The 19457-nt window shown below is 58.0% G+C and overlaps 2 protein-coding genes across 2 annotated transcripts; one reads left to right on the plus strand and one right to left on the minus strand.

The window, feature by feature from the left end:
* Nucleotides 1–151: 151 nt before the first annotated feature.
* WNT1 (Wnt family member 1) lies at nt 152–3469 on the plus strand. The gene is made up of 4 exons (XM_042948483.1): nt 152–255; nt 982–1235; nt 1898–2163; nt 2647–3469. Exons 1-4 carry the CDS (start codon nt 152–154, stop codon nt 3133–3135), a joined length of 1113 nt encoding a protein of 370 aa, XP_042804417.1. The 3' UTR covers nt 3136–3469.
* Nucleotides 3470–15564: 12095 nt separating this feature from the next.
* On the minus strand, nt 15565–18096 carry DDN (dendrin). The gene is made up of 2 exons (XM_042944696.1): nt 17888–18096; nt 15565–17476 (listed from the first exon to the last, which is right to left on the minus strand). The coding sequence occupies exons 1-2, from the start codon at nt 18094–18096 to the stop codon at nt 15565–15567; spliced, it is 2121 nt and encodes a 706-aa protein (XP_042800630.1).
* Between the last annotated feature and the right edge of the window lie 1361 nt (nt 18097–19457).

Here is a 19457-nt window from a genome sequence, read left to right on the forward strand (position 1 = left end):
AGCCATGCTGCCCGCCGCCCGCCCCCAGGGCTGTTAGAGCCAGACTGCGAATTCTCGCCACCGCCGCCACCGCCGCGACCCGTCCCACCGTCGCGGGCAGCAGCCAAAGCCGCCCCAACTTCAGCACAGAGCAGGCGAGGCCGGGCAGGCCATGGGGCACTGGGCGCTGCTGCCCGGCTGGGTTTCTGCTACGCTGTGGCTGGCGCTGGCCGCTCTGCCCGCAGCCCTGGCCGCCAACAGCAGTGGCCGATGGTGGTAAGTGAGCTGGTGCGGGGTCGCCACTTGTCCCGGGGCGCAGAGCCAGGGGCCAGCCCCAGCCAGCTCCCACGCTCTGGGATCCGTCCGCAGACAGGCTCGCTCCACCGCACTGACTTCCCTCTGAGACACCGAGGGGCGCTCTGGAGCGGAGCTGCCCCAGAGACTCTAGTTCTGAGGAGGTGGGGTGAACGGTCCGCCCGCGGCGGCCCACGATACTCCCTCCAGGCAGGGAGCCCACTCCCATCTGGCACCGCCCTTCTCCCTTGAGCCCCAAACCCAGCCTCGCGGGGGTAGCCACACCACGGGTTTCCCTGCCTCGGAAGCGAAGGGCCAGGCCAGCGCTCAGAAAGGAGGCGAGAGGAGGGTGGGACTCCTGAGCATTTCACCCCTTGGGTGGGCATGGACTCCAGGCCAGGATTTCCTTGCCCAGGCTCCCGGGGAAGCAGTCTCTCAGAGTCAAGGTGGACATCTAGTCTTCAGGTTTCCCATGCCTCCCCTGTCCAGTCCCCAGGCCCAGGGTCCTGAGCGGCCCTGCACAACACTCTGGACGCCCATTCCTTTCAAACCAGTTAGCCAGGGAGCTCGGAGTCTTTACCTCATTATTGATCTCCTGCTGCTCTCTCAAGCAAATAGTCCCAGGAAGAGGACAGGGTAGACACGATCTTTTTGCTTAGGGAGCAGGTCCCCTACCAGAGCCTGAGCTCCTACCACGCATCTCACCAGGGGCATCGTGAACGTAGCCTCCTCCACGAACCTGCTGACCGACTCCAAGAGTCTACAACTGGTGCTCGAGCCCAGTCTTCAGCTGCTGAGCCGCAAACAGAGGAGGCTGATCCGCCAGAACCCGGGGATCCTGCACAGCGTGAGCGGGGGGCTGCAGAGCGCTGTGCGAGAGTGCAAGTGGCAGTTCCGCAACCGCCGCTGGAACTGCCCCACGGCTACGGGGCCCCACCTCTTCGGCAAGATCGTCAACCGAGGTGGGTACCCAGGAAAGCGACACTTCCGGGACCAGGGGAACGCAGGGTCACCCGCAGGGCAGGGGCGGGCGAGTGCAGGGAAGATGTCCCAGGCGCCTGCAGGGTTCCAGGATCAACCCGTCAAGAGCTTCGTGCCCAGCGCCAGCTCTACCTGGCGTTTGCAAGCCGTGCACCTCCGGCGCGAAGCTTAACTTTTCTGCGCCACTGCCCCAGCAAAAGCGAGTTCTGAGTCGTGGACGCCGGCTCGCCACCGTCTCCCCGGCCCCTCTCAAAGGCGCCTGGGAAGCTGATCTCCGCGAGTGTGTCTTGCCTCCAGCCCAGCAAGGCTTGCATCGCCGACAGGGGCCGAAAGTTTGGGGCGCGGAGAGGTCTTGGCAAGTGCAGAGTTCTTCCCCTCCCCTCTTTTCAGTTTTTCCCTCTGGACCTGCCCCACTCCCACTGAGGAGCCAAATGCGCCCTGAGTCTCAGGAACGCGTGATTACAAGCGTGGACAGGGTTGCGTGCCCACGCACGTGCTTTCTCTAGGAGATCAGCTTCCCAACCCAGCCGGCCGCCGGCTCTCGGGACTCTAAGGGCGGAGTCAAAGGTCCCAAGCCCTCCACCAAGGAGGCTGGCAGCACCCCGCGTACCCCCTCGCTGATCCCCGCTCCCTTCTCTCACAGGCTGTCGGGAAACGGCGTTTATTTTCGCTATCACCTCCGCCGGGGTTACCCATTCGGTGGCGCGCTCCTGCTCAGAGGGCTCCATCGAGTCTTGCACGTGCGACTATCGGCGGCGCGGCCCTGGGGGCCCCGATTGGCACTGGGGGGGCTGCAGCGACAACATCGACTTCGGCCGCCTCTTCGGCAGGGAGTTTGTGGACTCCGGGGAGAAGGGGCGGGACCTGCGCTTCCTCATGAACCTTCACAACAACGAGGCTGGCCGCACGGTGAGCGGGCTTGAGGGGCTCCGCACGGAAGCGGAGTGGCGTGGCAGGGATCTCCGAGTCCCTGAGCAGGGGCTAACCTCGAACTTGGGGAGTGACGATCGGTGATAAGGCCAGGCGTCAGAGTAGGGAATCAGGAGAGGACGTCCCGAGGATGCAGAGGATGCAGGAGATGTGGAAGGAAGGCAGAGAATGGAAGAGATAGTGGCTGAGGGCAGGTAGAACTGAAGACATTAGAAGTCATGGAACCCGTGGAATGTATTGCCTGCAGCCCTCCGTTGTACAGATTCAAAAAACGAGGCTTGGAGGCCGAGACCACTATCCCGCGTGGAGCAGTTGGGCCTGGGGTTCAAATCTCGGCGCGAGGGCTAAGCCTGGGCCTTTGCTGAGGTCCTGGCAGGGTCCGGGAGGGGGCGGTATCTGGGACGGTGGTGGCTCTGGCCCTGACAGTGCCCCGGGACACCCTTTCTTCCTCCTTCCCCCCAGACTGTGTTCTCTGAGATGCGCCAGGAGTGCAAGTGCCACGGGATGTCGGGCTCGTGCACGGTGCGCACGTGCTGGATGCGGCTGCCCACGCTGCGCGCCGTGGGCGACGTGCTGCGCGACCGATTCGATGGCGCCTCGCGCGTCCTCTATGGCAACCGCGGCAGCAACCGCGCCTCGAGGGCGGAACTGCTGCGCCTGGAGCCCGAGGACCCGGCGCACAAGCCGCCCTCCCCCCACGACCTCGTCTACTTCGAGAAATCGCCCAATTTCTGCACGTACAGCGGACGCCTGGGAACGGCGGGCACGGCCGGGCGCGCCTGCAACAGCTCCTCGCCCGCGCTGGACGGCTGCGAGCTGCTCTGCTGTGGCCGGGGCCACCGTACGCGCACACAGCGCGTCACCGAGCGCTGCAACTGCACCTTCCACTGGTGCTGCCACGTCAGCTGCCGCAACTGCACGCACACGCGCGTACTGCACGAGTGTCTGTGAGACGCTTCGCGGACTCGCCCCAGGAGCGTTCCCCTCTAGCCCACCCGGATACGTGCCCACCCAGTCCCTCCAGCCACAACCCCCGCGATTCATACGTATGCGATCATTTCTCCCACCTCCTCCTACCGGGGGACTCCTGAAACCACTTGCCTGGGCCGGCATGAACCCTCTTGCCATCCTGATGGACCTGCCCCGGACCTACCTCCCTCCCTCTCCCGGGAGACCCCTTGTTGCACTGCCCCCTGCTTGGCCAGGAGGTGAGAGAAGGATTGTTCCCTTCCCCGTGGGGGTCAGCTTCTGACCATGTGGCTCTGCTTCCTCCACCGCGCCAGTGACTCCCCCCCCCCCCCCCCCGCCTCTCTCCCTCCCCTTTATCCTCCGTTTTTTCTCCAGATCTTCTCACGCCCTTCCCATTCTCCTGCCAAGGGTGCAGACGCTGAACACACACCTGGACAGCAGGGCCTTTCTCCTCCCCACCTACAACGGAACCGGGAGGTTCTAGGGTGAAAGGGCAGCTGTGGTGATGTGGAAAAGGAGGTTGGGGGACCCAGCAGAAATACCCCCATTCTCCCAGCCTCTGTCATGGAGCCATTGAACAGCTGTGAGCCATGCCTCCCTCACCCACCTCCTACCCCTTCCTGTCCTGCCTCCTCATCAGTGTGTAAATAATTTGCACTGAATCGTGGATACAAAGCCACGAGTTTGGTTGTTGTAAATAAAACTATTTATTGTGCTGGGTTCCGGCCTGGCTTGCAGAGACCACTTCCACCCCACCCCAATCCCTCTCCCTTCTCCTCTCCTTCTGCTCTCCAGCCTCTTCTGATCCCTCTCTTCCTCTCCCCAATTTCTCAAAGATGCCGTTGCCTACCGGAATCAGCATTTCCTTCCATTGTAGCTATTAGTGGCTCCCCACCCCCACCGATGTAGTATCTTCCTCCGCAGAATAAAATTTCTATTTTTATCAGTGACTTGGTGGCTTCTCCTTGAACCCAGAACACACCATTGCTTGTCTCTCTTAAATAGGCTACATTGTCGGGGGACTGGTTTCCCCGCCCTGCAAGAAGACCCTGAGATTCTAACCCTTGCATGACCTTAATGAGGCCCCTGGGGAGCTAGGTCGTCAGAAGAACCTGGCCAGGAGCCAGGACACCCTGCAAGATTCTTCTTCCTATTTGAACACCAACCGGCTGTGTGATACTGGGCAAGTCCATAACTGCCTCAGTTTCTTCCCTTGATGAACGGGGATTAAACAAACAGGCAAACAAACTCTAAGCCTGCCTTTCCTTTCTGGAATTGTGAAAATAGCTACACCTGAGTGAAGCCATGACCCTGTTCTGAAAAGAAACCAAAGAAGAGAAAGCCAAGCAGAAAGGGTGCTGCTGTAGAGCTTTTGGCCCCTGAAGCCTATTGGCTTCAGCTGTGGTCACGGTTTATTAGGACCTTATCACGTCCTTATTAGGACCCCAGCTCCCAACCTGGGGCTCAGGAGGATCCAGGTGACAGGTGATGGGTTCTAGCACTGGACCCAAAAGCTCAGAGACGACAGTGGGGGAGAAGAAGGGAGCTGAAGGGCTAGAATCCAACTAGAGGCTAGGGCTTAAACCAATGTGACCAGAAGGAAACCCAAGTGTGGTCCATAACCACACCATTAAGTTAGTCATTCCCATAAAGAGCCTGAAAGAGCACTGTTACTAATAACGCTCATACCTCCATGTGCACATTCACCAGAGTCGGCAGGAGTACTAATCCTGCCCACGCCCTGAACCTATCTCTAACCCTAATCCTCTGCCCGTCCCTAGATCTAGGTCTAACCTTAGCCTTAACCCTAACTTCAGACAACACTAACCCCTTCCTAAGCTCTAACGCTTGTCCCTAATCCTAAGACTTCCCCCCAGGGGAGGACCTAAAGGGCAGGGGAGCTATGAAGCACCCCACCCCCCAAGGGCAGCAACTGATCCCAGATGGCTGGAGAATTTCCCCCTCTCCCTAGGATTCTTTTGCTGTGGTAGCTGCCTCCCACCTCTCCCTGGATGTGTGAACTCTGACCCCTGTTGGCCTTTGGGGTATGTGTGGGGGTAGGGGAGTGGAGCCAGGAGCTGCTCAACCCTGCAATGACATCCCTTTCCCTTTTTCTCCATCTGCCAAGCCAGCACCAGCTTAGCTCTCATGGGCAGCAGAGGGGGAGGAGTAGAAACCTTATTGATCGGGGTAGAAGGCACCTCTCATAAGCCTTGGGTTTCCAGTAAAGAACCCCCTGCAGAGAATGTCCAGTCTATAATCCAATGAATTATTAGATCCCCCAGCTCCCAAAGCAAGAAGTGAATGGGATGCCAGAGGCAGGAGAGGGGGCTTGGGCCCCTACTGGATGATGCCCAGAGTTGGGGAGAGGCAGCGTTTGGGGAGCTGAAGGGTTGGCAGCTGTCCCCAAGCATTCTCACCTGATTCCTAACTCCAAGAGCTGGAATGGGTATCAGCTTTCAGGCCTAGAAGCTGGGGCCTCTGAGCTGAACTGACACACAAGGGCTGAAGAAGGGTAAAGGGAAGCAACGAATCCTGTTCTGGCCCTAATTAGACTTTCAACAAATCTGTTGTTTTCTCAGCCTCAGTTACCTTGTCGATTGAACAGGGATGGTTGCCAGTGGTTAGTCCTCTCCTTCAAGAAGGTGGTGAGGTTCAGATGAGGGTCATGTACGTGAAAACTCTGGTCACTTGAACACTTGCTGACGCCTCTTCTGTGCCAGGCGTGTGCCAAAGGCTGGGGATACAGGGATGCGTGAGCCCTCGTGCCTACTTGAAGAAGTTTATAGGGTGGCGAGGGAATCAAACACATTGACTGGTATTGTCAGACGAAGAAGGGAGTGCAGTGAAGGCTCAGCGAAGTGTAAAGCCCTCTGCACACCCATGAGGTTTGATGAAAGACTCCCAGAATCAGTCCTCTGCATGGGAGCCCTCGCTTCCAGGGGCGGGGACTTCAAAGTGGGTAAGGAAGTGCAGAATGAGGCTGGGCCCTCAAGGGGCCATGCACCAAGAAAAAAGGTGTGTATGTGTGTGTGGGGGGGGCGGCGAGGGGCAAGCAAAAGGGGTGTGGGATCTCTGCAAAGCATTACATAGAAGCTAATTCTTTTTCATGTTATGATCACCTGTGCCATTCTCACGAAGGGCTGTGCCTGGAAAGGTATCACCATAGGCAAGTGTTGTCAGGAATGGGCCTGATGCCCCAGCTCTGCCCTATCCACCCAGGCTACCCTTCCACCCACTTCTGATCTTCAGGTGCCAGGTGCCACACACCCAGGGGGATCTGAGGCTGCCAGGGACCCCGGACACATGGTTGGCCTCAGCGGGTGAGGGAGGCACTAGTCCTGAAATACCCTGGGGGGGGGGGAGCGGAAAAGCTGAGAGGAGTGAGACGGCAGGCCAGCGCAGTCCCCAGGGGGTCAGCAAGCCGGCACCACACACACCCTGCCACACGCACCCTGGAAAAACCCTGTCAGTGGGGCTGCAAATACCCCAGGGTCTAGCACCCCCCCCTCCCCACCTCAGGCTGGCTCAGTCCTCCTCTCCAGGCTAGAGGGAGAAAAATAACAAAATGAGGAGAAAATAAGCTGTTTGGCTGTGGTGTGAGCAGGAATATCCATACAGAGCTGCCCACCACTCACCCTTACTCACTCTTTCCACACCCAGCCGGGGCGCCCAGCATGAGACAGACCACCCCCCTGCCCCCTCCCCCGTCTGGGCTAAAAGCAGACGCTGGTGAGCGAGCAGCAGGTTATAAATATGCCCAGGGAACTGCCGCCAACTCGCTCCCTTGTCATTCCCTGGGAGGGGATAGGGTGGGGTGGCTCCTAGGGAGGAGCCAGGGCTGTTCCTGGGGCACAGGAGGAAGTGGGGCTTCCAAGAGGCTACTGCACTTTTTTTTTTTTTTTTTTGCCCTTTTCAAAGGGAAGGAACCCCCACCACTTCATTTTTCCTGGGCATTTGCTCGTCTGCTCAGAGGTGGGGTTCCATCCTTCCCGGGCCACACTGAGGACCTCAGAAGGAAAGGGCCCAAGGCCACCCTGTGTCACGGTGCAGCCCGGCATCATTCCTCTTTCTCACACTCACTTACCCTCAGCAAAACCAGAGTTCATTCATTCATTCAACAGGCGTTGACTGACAGCCTGCTGAGCACCAGGCCCGGGCATCAAAATACCTGTGAGCACAAGTGTCTGCACGTGTATGTGCACGCACACACAGTGGCCCGGCTCCCGTGTGTTCACACCAGCACTAGTCCCTCTACGGACTTCTTGGCTTTAACCCGGCAGCCTCATCAGAAAGGGTAAAGCTTCAGGCTCCTTCCTGGTTCTGCCTCAGAGTAGGTTGGTGGAGGTGGAGGGTGTTGAGAGCAGGGCCCCTAAACATTCCTGCTTCCATTACTCCCCAGATAAATGAAGGGTCCTTTTTCTCCTCCTGCTCAATCATCTCCCAATGCAGGCGCCATGCCAGGAGAAAGAGCCACTTTGTGGGATGCTGGGGGCCACCTGCCCAGGCTGCCAGAGCCTCCTGCCTCCCAGTCACTTGCCAAGTAGGTGCCAAGCTGGGCAAAAGGGGGCAGTGCCACCCTGGGAAGCTTCCAGTTCTCCTCCCCCAGGGCCGAACCCCTCCCCTCTCCCTCCTCCCTATTAATCCTCGGAAGTGAAGGGGCCGTCCCTGGCGGCCCCTCGGCCCTATTGTGGCCCCTCGCCCTCCTCGGCTGGCGTCTAATTAACTCCTCCTGCCCCCGGTTTTGTGTGCCCCCCTTACCCCACCTTGTCGGCCCCGCCCCTCCGCTCGGCCTGCTCCCCCCCACGGACATTCCAGCCCGGCCGGGCTGGTGTGCCAGGGCAACCAGGGCCGGACCAAGGCCTAATCCTCCCGCCGCCTGGCCCGGCTGGGGGAGCCCCACTCACCTCCCCGCTCTCTGGGGGCTGCCCGGCTCTGCTGCGGCGGAGACACACAATCAGGACAAAGGCGCAGCCCCCAGGGGGCTAACTCAGCCTTCACGCCCAGGTTGTGCGGCATTTGGGGAGTTTAATGAATTGTCCATCACGCCTTTCAGGGCCCGCCCGTCAGCCTGGATTAATCTTCGGAGCCCTGGTGGGGTAGGAGACACTAAGCCTGTATTTATTACTCTCCCATTGTCACTAATTGAGGTAATTATCTGTGACTCTGGCCTGGCCAACAATGCGGCATTCACTCCCGGGACCTCGATGGGCCTGGCTCCCACTCTCAGCACCAACCCTCCCTCCTCTCTTCTCCCAAACCCGCCAAGGGCTAAGTTGGGCCCTGGAGCATGTTGGGAAAGTGGACAATGTCCCACAATGCTTCACCTCTCAACCAGTGTCTCCCACAGCCACCCCCATGGAGTCACAGCTAGGGAGAGGCCTGCCCCCCCCACCACCCTGCCAAAGTAGATGAGAAAAAGAAGGCAGCCTGTCTAGGGACAGGTTTGGCTGGCAGAGCCCCCAGGCCACAGAGGGGCATGTTTCTGAGCTCTTTGGTTTTCTGGACACTCCAGCTCCTTACGTCTGGGCTGGTGACACCAGGATCTCATAGGGTCCTTCTGTGGATCCACATGAGTGGTCATGTTCCTATAACCTCCAGAGGTCTAGAATATTAGGAGGCCCTAATCCATAGCAGACGTACTCTCAGGAGGTCCCTAGAGCTTCTAAAGCTGACAGTGTGGCTGTGGATGTGATGGGGGAGGTTGGGAGAAAGACTAGGAAAGGGCTGGTCAGGGAGCTCTGAGAGGGCAAGAGGAGTTATCCAAGGAGGCAGCATCTAAGGGTCACACTCATGTGGCCATGCAGCAACCATAGGGAGAAACTCGGATTTGGAGGGATGAACAGTGCCAAAGAGTAGACTTCTCATGGAGATGGCTTCCCAGGTCAAGGGGATTGGCTTGGCAAGTGTGTGTGTGTGTGTGTGTGTGTGTGCGTGTGTGTGTGTGTGTGTGTGTGTGTGTGTGTGTGTAAAAGAAAGAGAACGATAGCAAAAAAAAAAAAAGATTTGGTTTTTGGTTAAGACTAGATGTCAAGCTCTTGAAGGCAGGGACTATGATCGTTCACTGCTGTTTTTCCAAGAGCCTAACATTGTACCTGACACATAGTAGGTACTGTCACATGAATGAATGGATACATGAGGCTGGTACTTGCAGTGGGGTTGGGGGTCTGTTGGCTCTGCTTTTCCATAGCTGCACTTAGCCTTTTCATTCTGTCTCAGCACTTGCTGGAAGGAAATGTCTAGACCATCCAGGGACAGTTCTTGGATGGGCACTCCTCCAACTGCAAACATTTTAAGGACCTCGGCTGAACACAGAACTACAGTCAGAACAGCGCCACCTTGTGGTGCCTCTTGGAAGAGCTCCTGGAGAGACCAGCAAAGAAAGCGGGGGTTTATCCCTATGCTGGAGTGGGGGCTGGAAGGACACCAGGCAGCAGCCCCCTCTCCTCCCATTTATCTGACCCTGAATTGCTGTGCCAGTGTTCCTGTTACACAGTTTTATCATTTCTTCCTACCCGCTGACAGCATTTGCTGGGAGCCTGCTCCAGGCCCAGCTTGTAGTGGATACAGAGCTAAGTCAAAGGCACTACCCTTAAGTAGCTTATGGTCCAGCAGGAGATTCCACAACATAACAAGACCAACGAAGGCCGTGATCAAGCAGCAGAGAAAACAATGCTATAGGTGTTGAGGAGGGACATTCGCAGCTCAAAACCTCTCTGCCCCTCCCCTCTTCCTCAATCCCTCTCGCTAAAGCTCAAACGTTTTATCCTTGCTTTCCAGAGACACTTCATGATTTGGCTCACACACATCATTCCAAGGTCCTTGCTCCTCTGAATTCCCCACTGACTCTGTTCCCCGTGAAAGCTTTGGGCTTTCCCACCTCTCTACCTTTGCTCATGCCCTGGAAAGCACCTCTTCCCCATCTCCCCCTGTTGAAACCCATCTCAGGTGTCCCTCCCTACCTTCAGCCCTTCTCATACCCCTTGGCAAAGTGGCCTTGCCTCCTGAAGCAGCTTCTGGGTAGGGCTTTCATGAACAGCAGGTACTGGCTGTCCCATGGATGGTTATCTGCGTGTTTCCTGTCCTCCTACTAGGCTTCCACCTTCCCGAGGACTGTGGGCTCTGTGCTTGGCATTCCTTGTAGCACTGAGCTAGGCATATCATATGTCCTCATTAAGAGAAGAGATGGATGGATGAATGGATGAGTGAATGGATGAACGAACAGATGGATAAATGGGTGAATGGATGACAGAGGGATTGGCAGCTGGCTGGATAAATGGACAGGTGAGATGTATAGATGGATACATGCATGCATGATGGATAGATGGATGCAGGAAGCAGCTATTCTTTAAAAGGACACAAAAAGGGGCACCTGGGTGGCTCAGTCAGTTAAGCGTCTGATTTCGGCTCAGGTCGCAATCTGACGTTTGGTGAGTTCGAGTCATATCAGGCTCACTGCTGTCAGCATGGAGCTCGAGCTCGAGCTCGCCTCGGCTCCTCTGTTCCCCTCTCTCTCCGCCCCTCCCCTGCTCGTGCTCTTTCTGTCAAAAATGAACAAACATTTTAAAAGTAATAATAAAATAAAAGGAGTCATAAAGGGGCACCTGTGGCACAGTCAGTTAAGCCTCCGACTCCTGACCCTGGCTTAGTTCATGATCTCATGGTTTGTGGGTTCGAGCCCCGCATCGGGCTCTGCACTGATGGTGCAGAGCCTGCTTGGGATTCTGTCTTTCCTTCCCTCTGCCCCTCCCCTTCTTGTTCTCTCTCTCTCAAAATAAATAAATTAATTTAAAAAAAAGTACCCATAAAAAGCTATGTAGTATCCGGGGCTCCAAGGGAGGAAGCCCCACCCCATGCCAAGACATGCAGGGGAGAGGACAGTAGGCAGACTGAGTCTGCCTTCACTAACAAATTCACTCTCAGTAACCCATCTCTCAGAGTCCTTAGGTATATTCCCACTCCCAGAAGTCATAGTCAGGGACCTTCTCCTTCCTTCATGCTTGCCTGGATCCTCAAGAAGGCCTTCATTAACATATATTATGTATACAGTCTACACTGTAATGCCTTTGTGGGTTTCCTCTCCCACATCCCTCGCCCTATCTCACACAGAGATAGAGATCTCACCCTAGACCGGAAGCTCCCTTTAAACAGGAACCAGGTCTGAGTCTCTTGTGTGTCCCTAGGGCCTGGCACACATGTTTAATGAATGAGTGAACAAATGAATGAGTGAATGCTCACCTTTCCCCACAGGCACACTTTGCACACTCCCTATAGACTCAGGTCCAGCCAGAACTCTCCTGGTTCTCTCTTCCTCATACCCCAGACGCACACTCCTGACCCTGAATCCTCTAAAGTCCCATAATTACGGCCTGGTTCTTTGTTATCCATTTGTGACTGATCTAGGGAAGTTCCAGGGCTCCCGCGAGAGTCTGAAAGGGGAAGGGGCCCGCTGGGCCTTTAAGGCCATATTGACTGGGCCCCGTTTGGGACAACAGACAAGGGCTTCCCGGGAAGAACCTGGCTGTTGGGAGGGTAGTGTCCTGCTGCCCCAACCTGACCACGCCCTCCTGCGTCTGCTGTCCCTACACCTGACCTGTGAGGCTGTCCCAAGGTTGGGGGTGGTTGTGGCCTCCGTCTCAAGGCTGACCAGCTGGCAGACGCAGCCAGATTTAGAAGTCATTTTCGCAGCAGGGAGCCTCCAGCCTCCCACCCACAGTGCCACGCAGGGCCAGTTTGAGATATGGCTCACCAAGGGCTGGCCCCCAGACCTGCAGTCACTCCTCTCCTCCTCTCTATCCCTTTCTCCCCAGATCTTTAGCAGCTGGCGCTGACTCCACCCTTAGGCAAAGATGGAGGAAGTCCTGGGGAAGGGGTGTGGGTTGCATCACGGCTCTAACTACCCAGAGGTTCCATGTACACCATTCACCCATTCAAGGGACTTTCTCCATCCCAGACCTCCCCGCTCCTCTTGACCTGGCCTCTGCTGCCTGTCCCACCTCTTGCCCTATCTCTACTTCCCCATCCTCCTGTTCCTAAACCCCCAAATACTAATGAAATAGTTCTAGAGATAAATCATAATCAGAGCTTAACGCTTAGGTATTACTTCCTATGTGCCGGGCATGGTTCTAAGTGCTTTTACATATTGAATCGTTTAATCCTCCCCGCAGGCCTATGAGAAAGGCACTATTAATAACCCCATTTTATAACTGAGGACCCCAAGACGCTGGGAGGTTGAGTAATTGCCCAAGGTCACACAGCTGGTGTGAGGTAGGGGCAAGATCTAAAGCCATGCTGCCAGGCCCCCGAGTCCATGCGCTAAACACCATACTACACCATTTCTCTGGTAACGGTAGTAGTGTGGGTGAGCTCTGAGAGCCTGGCCTCCTGGGTGTTCAGCCCCGAAGAGGCTTTCGCAGCATGGCGGAGTCTACCTCCCACTATCCTGCACGGCTCACCTCTTCTACTAGCCCAAGAGCCTGGAGCCCCTGGGCTGTAGCAAACTCCAGGCAGATGCTCTCACCACTGCCCTGGCCTTCCTCGGTCTTCCTCCTGGCCTGAAGGCCATTCTCTTCTCAAGCCCAGAGGCCCAAGGCCCATTCTCCCTAGTGGGCCAGCCTCACCCCAGCGTGCCCTCAGTTTCCACTCCTGCCTTTATCTTCCGCAAGTGCTCCGAATGTTCCCTCCACTCCAGTCTAAGCAGACCGTTTGGTAATTTCCTACACATACTGTTTCCCCATATCCGTGCTCCCATTTTTGCTCTTCCCTCTGCTTGGAACCCCTTTCCCCAGATGCTATTTCAGATGTCTCCTCCTTCGGGGAGCCTTTCCTGAGCTCGTAAAATCCATACAATCTCCCTGGTTTGACTCCTTGTAGTACTTACCACTCCCTGCTCACTACTATCGTTATTTGTGTGTTTTCATCTTCACCCCATTGTGAAGGCAGTAAGGCAGGCCTTACTTACTCCTCCCTTTCCTGGAGCCCAACCCAGCCAGAGCCCGGTTCCTCTCAGGTGCTCAGTAAGTGCTCAATAGTTAGAATCGACTTGTAGGTAGAAGGTAGACTGACCTTAGGAAACTGATCTCTGCCCAAAGTGAGGTGAACCTCACTTCCTTTACCTCCTCCCCAGCAAGAGCTAACTTGAAACCTGACTTTATGGGTCTCGGGCAGGTTCTGGGATGAGCTCTCCAGGGTGATTCCGATCAATGCTCTCCCTTCAGGTTCAGAAGCCCAAGGAGACACTCCCCCCTTCACTGAACCAAAGTCAGCTTGCCACAGGCTGTGGTCCAGCGCGACCTCCCAAACTGCCCTGCCTAGTCTGTCTGGTGAGGGTAGGGAGTGACATGGAGATAACTGGAGACCCAAATCAGAAGTGGTTTGAGAATGGGGCTGGGGCTCTGAACGCAGAGTTCGAGCTGGTGGACTCGGCAGGGATGGGGGCAGAGGCGGGCGGGCCAGGACTCTGCGACTGAGTCTGGGCGAAGCCCCCGCGCCCCGCCGAGTCGGCGGCTAAATTTACCCAGGCTGACTCAGCCCTTGCCCGGAATGGGGGGTGGGGGGAGTGCGCCGGGGCAGTGGGAAGAGCCAGCGGGGGTGGGGTGGGGGGCAAGGAAGGAAGAGTCCGGACTAGGGGAGACAGGGTTGAGCCGGGAGTTTCCATCAAAGAAAGGAGTCCCCCCAGCCCCCCACCAAGTGGGAAGAAACTGGAACCCTGGGGGAAGGACAACGGAGGGAGGGAGTAGGTCGGTGAAAGGAAGAACATGCCAAGATTGGACAAAGGGAAGCTTAGATTTATTGAGCGCCTACTGTGTGCCAGGCACTGTGCAAGGCGCTTTACATACATTATCGCATAAAATCCTCACAACAACCCTGCGAGGTAGGTGTTTATAAACCCCCATTTGACAGATGAGGAAACTGAGGCTCAGGGAGGTGAAGTGATTTGGCCAAATTCGCATGGCTAGTAAATAGAGACAGAGCTCTCCAAGATGGTAGAGAAAAAAGACTTCAGTGTCTGGGTCCCAAGCCACTTGGCGTGGGTGAGTACAAAGAGGGGCTCCGCGCGCTCCAGAAGTCTAGAAGGCCAGAGGACTGCCCCCGACCTCACACGGCTGGAAGGCGGGGGACCGGCGCGCAGTAACTGGGAATCAACTGGTTAACTAGCAGTGCCTGGGTACGGGGCGGGGGACTCGGGAATTAGCTACTGGGGAAATCCGCGACCTGCGCGCGCCCCATAGTGGCTACAGCGAGTATCACACCCCACACCTACAGGCTTTTGGGGACCAGCCTCCCTCTTCCTTCCCTGGCCAAGGTTTCTGGAAGAGGCAGAGATGCAAGAAATTTTCAGGGTTCTTTCAGATGAGTGACACCACCCGGGTGTGAAATTGTGGTAACAATTCATAGCATCACTAAGGAACACTGGAGAGGAGGAAAAGGGGAAGGCCTAAAGAGGTCCCAAGCTGATTCACTGGCTGCCTTCCCTCCCCAGCTCAGACCACTGCAGGCCAGGGACAGCGACAAGGCCACACTCCTGCTCTGCTTTGGGGAGCCCTCACCTAAACCTAAGATACTGGGATAGAAGCCCTCAGCCACTCACTCAGATCTTCTGCAAACCTTGGACAATCTCTTGAGTTGTGAACGAGTGCAGGTGAAAATGAAGCCACCCAGGGACACTCAGACTCTGTACATTTATTCCTAATTCTCTTTCTCAGCCGGTGGAGGAGAGGATAAGATACAAATCCTCCCCCAAGGATCCAAAACATCAGAGATGATGTTAGGACTCCCTCATTTTACATATTAGTAGGCCTGGAGAAGGGAAGTGACTTGCCTTAGGTCACCCAGCAGTCAGTGTCAGAGTTGGGATTGGAACCTCGTTTGGGGCCTTGTGACACCAAAGTAAGCCCTCTTCCTGTTTTGCTGGCTGCTTCTGGGTCCCTTCCTCTTCTGCCAAAGGCCTCTATGTCACCTGGTCACCGCACTCAGAAGCCTCTTCCATCACTTTCTCCCTCCAGCCCAGAGACTCCACCCTAAGTTGCCCTCCTATGACTATACCATCCCTGCCCTCCCTCCTGGTCCTGGCTAGGTCTCTCTGCTCAGCTCCACAACTAGTTCATCTGCCCTTGGTGAAGATTTTACCCCAGTGCCCTGAATGGAGCAGGGATTAAAGTCAACTGCTCATCCTCGCCTCTCCCGGAAAGGAAAGGAAGGGAAAGGAAAGTAAGAAAGGAAAGGACAAAGAAAAGAAAAAAAAGAAACCATGAATTGCCACATGCTCCCTTTCCTTTCAATTGGGCGGCTGCTATTTCAAGTGTGGGAACGGCTATGGGTAAGGGGTACAAGGAAGTCTGTGAGGAAGAAAGAGGACCAGTGGGCCCAAAGATGGAAAGGTTGGGGAACACAAATACAAGAAAGGGCCTCTCACTCCTGCTCCCTATTTCCCTGTGGCATCCCCTTAGTGTCCCTTTCTCCGAAGAAGGCCTCCTCGGTTCGGTTGATGACATCTAGAATCTCTCGGATACTGTCGCTCAGCTCTGCCGTCTTCCCGCCTTCCCCGGGCCGGGGCCGCTCATTTCGCCAGGAGGCGCCCGAGGCTTCGGTGTCGCTTCCATCAGAAGAGCCGCTGTGGACGCTGAGCTCCGCAGCTTCGTCTGAGTCCGAGTCCGGGGCAGTGTGACGCCGGATGCGGGACACGGCTTCCCGCAGGGCCCCGGCGTAGGGCCCTGGGGTCCGCGCCCAGCCCCGGCCCGCGCGCCGCGGGACAGCCGCCACTTCCTCCGAGCCCTCGGCACTGCCCGCGCCTCCCGAAGCCGGTGGGCCTAAGACTGAGCGCTCTGGGCTACCTGGCTGCGTGGGGGCGTCCTGCAGGTTTACTTCGCCAACCGGGAGCCCCAAGATGCGGGAGGCGCGCTCCTCCAAGGAGGAGTCCGGGGGCTTCCCGCCCTCAGCTTCGAACCCTCGCCCCCCACCGAGCTGGTGTGAAAAGCGACTGCTCAACAGCAGTTTTTGGCATGGGGAGGGAAAGGCCGCGACTCCCTCGACCTCTTCCTTGTTGGGCTTCGGTTGGTTAGGGGCATCCCCCCCGACGCGCGGCACCCCATTGGGCAGAAGCTGTACATGCTGGGTTCGAGGGGTTGGAACGTACTGGGAGCGTATCACCACGCACGTGGCGTCAATGACAAAGACGCCTTCTCCCCGAGCAGGGCCGCGGGAGCTGCGGGGCAGGGTGTGGGCGCGGCGGGCCCCTTTCCAACCCTCCAAGGTCTCAGGTCCTGCCCCCTCTCTATGACCCAGGGACTCTCTCCATCCAGTGCCTCCTGGAGCCCAGGGTCTGGGGAGGGTCTGGCTATGTCGCGGTGGCTGCCTTTTAAGGGAGGGAATCCAGCATTTGGGGAGCCAGCTCTGTTCCCTACTTTCTTTCCCTTCCCCGGGGCCCTTGAGACGGGGCCTGGACCTGGGAGCGGGACGCGGTGGGCTGGGAGTCGCAGCGGCCAACCCCGCAGGAGCTGTCTCCGAGCTTGGGCTCCCAGCAGCTTTGGCTTGGGGATGGCTGTCACTACCACTATTCGGGCCGGCACTAGCCAGCCCCAGGCTTTTCTCCACGGCCCCTTTGCCGGACTCCAGCCTTGGCCTGGCTGTTCCACAGCCTGGGGATCCCCCCAGGAGACCCCGTCCCTGTCGGAGACCCCAAGCCCCGAGGACGTCCCGATAGATCCGAGGATCCAGCCTCTTCTTTGTGAACCCTCCCTCTGTCCTGGCCGGAGTCGGAGCACAGGCTGCTGAGGCGGGCGCCTGGGAGGGCTCGGGGCCTCGCTTAGACCCCAAGGTCCTGTGGGGGCCTTCGTAAGAAGGTGGAGCCACGTAGGGTGGCGGGCGGTCCCAGCGTCGTCGCAGGGCCGTCCCGGCTGCGCCCCTTAGCAGCAGGTGTGCCTCGTAGCTGGGGGGCCCTGACCGCCTACCTCCCCAGGGCCCCGCCCACGCCGCCCCTGGGTCGCTCTGAGGCTGCGCGGATGGACGGGGCGGTCGCCCCGCCAGCCCCAGGCGCTCGGGTCGTGAAGGAGCTGAGGGCCCTACAGGCTGGGCCACCCGAGGGGCGTTCCGAGGTTCCGGGCGGGGCCGACCGAGGGGGCTCCTTCGGGCCCCACCAGCCTTGCGCCTTTTTCGCTCGGTCTCCTTGGCCTCCCGCTCTTGCGATGCCGCTTTCCTTTTCTCTTGCTCCCGGGCTCGGGCCTCGGCCGGGGGCCCCGCCCGCCAGTTGGTCGCCTCCTGCAGCACCCTGGAGGCCCAGGGACGGCGGGGCGGCGGTTCAGGGGATCCCGAGCGCGGCCCACACCTGGGACAATGAGCAGGAACCCAGGTGAGCAGTTTGTGGGGGAAGGGGGCCGAAATCCGGGGAGCTGGGAGCACTGGAGACCATTTGGGGCAGGTGTGTGGAGGGGTGTGTGTGAGTGTGTGTGCGTGTGCACGTGCGTATACGTTAGGGCTGAAGTCGAAGCCGGACTCCTCACCATCTCTCCATGCACACTTTAACAGCGTCTGCCCCATCTCACCTCTTGCCCTTCCTCACACCCACTCCTGCCCCCCAAAACAATGCGGGACGAGTCAGGCCCCAGCCCTCGGGATGGGGTGGGGGGAGGTGTGGGAAAGAGAAGGGGGACCAGCAGCACTGGCTGGTGCCTGCGGGGAGGTCCGGACCCCACTCCCCGCCCCACCACTCTCTTCCCGTCACCCCTCCTTCACTCACGTGCGGCTCTGGGGCCCACGGGCCCAGTGGCTGGCTTGGAAGTCCATGGGCTGTCGAGGAGGGGCGCGGCGACTATAATGACAGGAAATTGTCTTCACTTCGATCACCAGCAGCTTGGATTTCTGCACCCAGAGGCAGCTGCCAGACTCCTCATCCTGGGGCTCCCGGGGGCTGTCGGGCCCCTCGGAGAATAGCTGGCCATCCAGCATCCTGCCCCACCCCACCCCGGCCCCCCACCCTCCCACCCGCCCCGAGAGCCCCCTCCCAGCCCGAGGAGCCGGCGCCCACTGCAGAGCGAACGGGGCCAGAGACTGGGGACTATATATACCCGGGCACACGTGTGTGCCTGTCTGTGTGTGTGTGCGCGCGCGCATGTGACACGGCGCGGCGCGGACGGCACAGCGCTGTTACCTCCCCCATGTGCACGGCCGCCCCCTGGGGCCCGGGATTGGGCGCCCCTTCCCATTGCTCATGTCCCCCAAGCCTGATGGGACCTGCGTGAGTGGGCAGGGGACTTCTAATTCTTGCCAAGCTGACGGTGCCCCTCCCCCACCCCCATTTCTTCAAGCTTCCTGTCGTTTTAATCCTTCCCTCTTCTTCTTGTCGGGATGCCTGACCACCAGGGTTCTGCCTCTGACTTCCTGCCTCGGTTTTCAGTTTCCCGGACAGGGAGGTGATGGGAATGGAAGTCAAGGTCTTTGCCTGCCACTCTCCGCTGGTTTCCATGGGGTTGGGGTGCAGGGGGTCTATTTTTAGCGGCAGTGGCTGTTCGGGTGCAGAGAGATGAGTAACCAGCTTCCATGCGGTGGAGGGAGGAGGCGGTGGTTTTCACACAGCTTTTATGTGACTCTGGGGGAGAGCTGCCTCCCCCAAGCCCAGAAAGGGTAACCTCCACACCCTTAACTCCTTACCCTCTCAGTGTTGCAGCCCAAGGCTGCTTGTACAGCTGCACACAGGAGTCTGTCTTGGCCATCCTAACTGTCCCACACTCCTGTTCCACATGTTTGTCCTTGGGGACCTATGGAGCCCTCTCCCCGCAGCAGGCTCTCTCCCCCAATCCAGGAGCCAGGACTTGGGGGTCATACTGTTCTGTGCCCACACAGCTCTGCTGAGCCTTATGGAGGACAGACCACGGTGGTTATGCATTTGCACCCTTTCAGAAGGGATGGAGGAGGAATACTGTGCTCTCTTGGCAAAACCAACCCCCTAGCAACTGAAATGATAAAAGTGGCCCCCACTTCCCCGGGTAGAGCTCCCCCTCACCACTGCCACAATCCCTGGCTCACTACCCCCCCCCCCCCCCCCCACCCCGCCTGAAGTGGTGCTTAAGATGGTCACCTTTTAGGATCATTCTGTCCCAGGGGCAGAAGGTGTTGCTTACATCTACATGATCCCTCCCCCCAAGCCTATACCAGGTGTCCCCTGATTCACCATGGTAATGTTAGTGGCAGCACAGCCCACGCCAACCCTTCCATGCAGAGACTTAGCAACCATGCCTGGCAACCATGGCAGCAGCTCCAGTGGAGGAGACGGGTGCAGGGAGGTGGGAGAAGAGTGTGTATGGCAATGG

Source organism: Panthera leo, chromosome B4 (assembly GCF_018350215.1).
Source record: "Panthera leo isolate Ple1 chromosome B4, P.leo_Ple1_pat1.1, whole genome shotgun sequence".
NCBI classification, from domain to species: Eukaryota; Metazoa; Chordata; class Mammalia; order Carnivora; family Felidae; genus Panthera; species Panthera leo.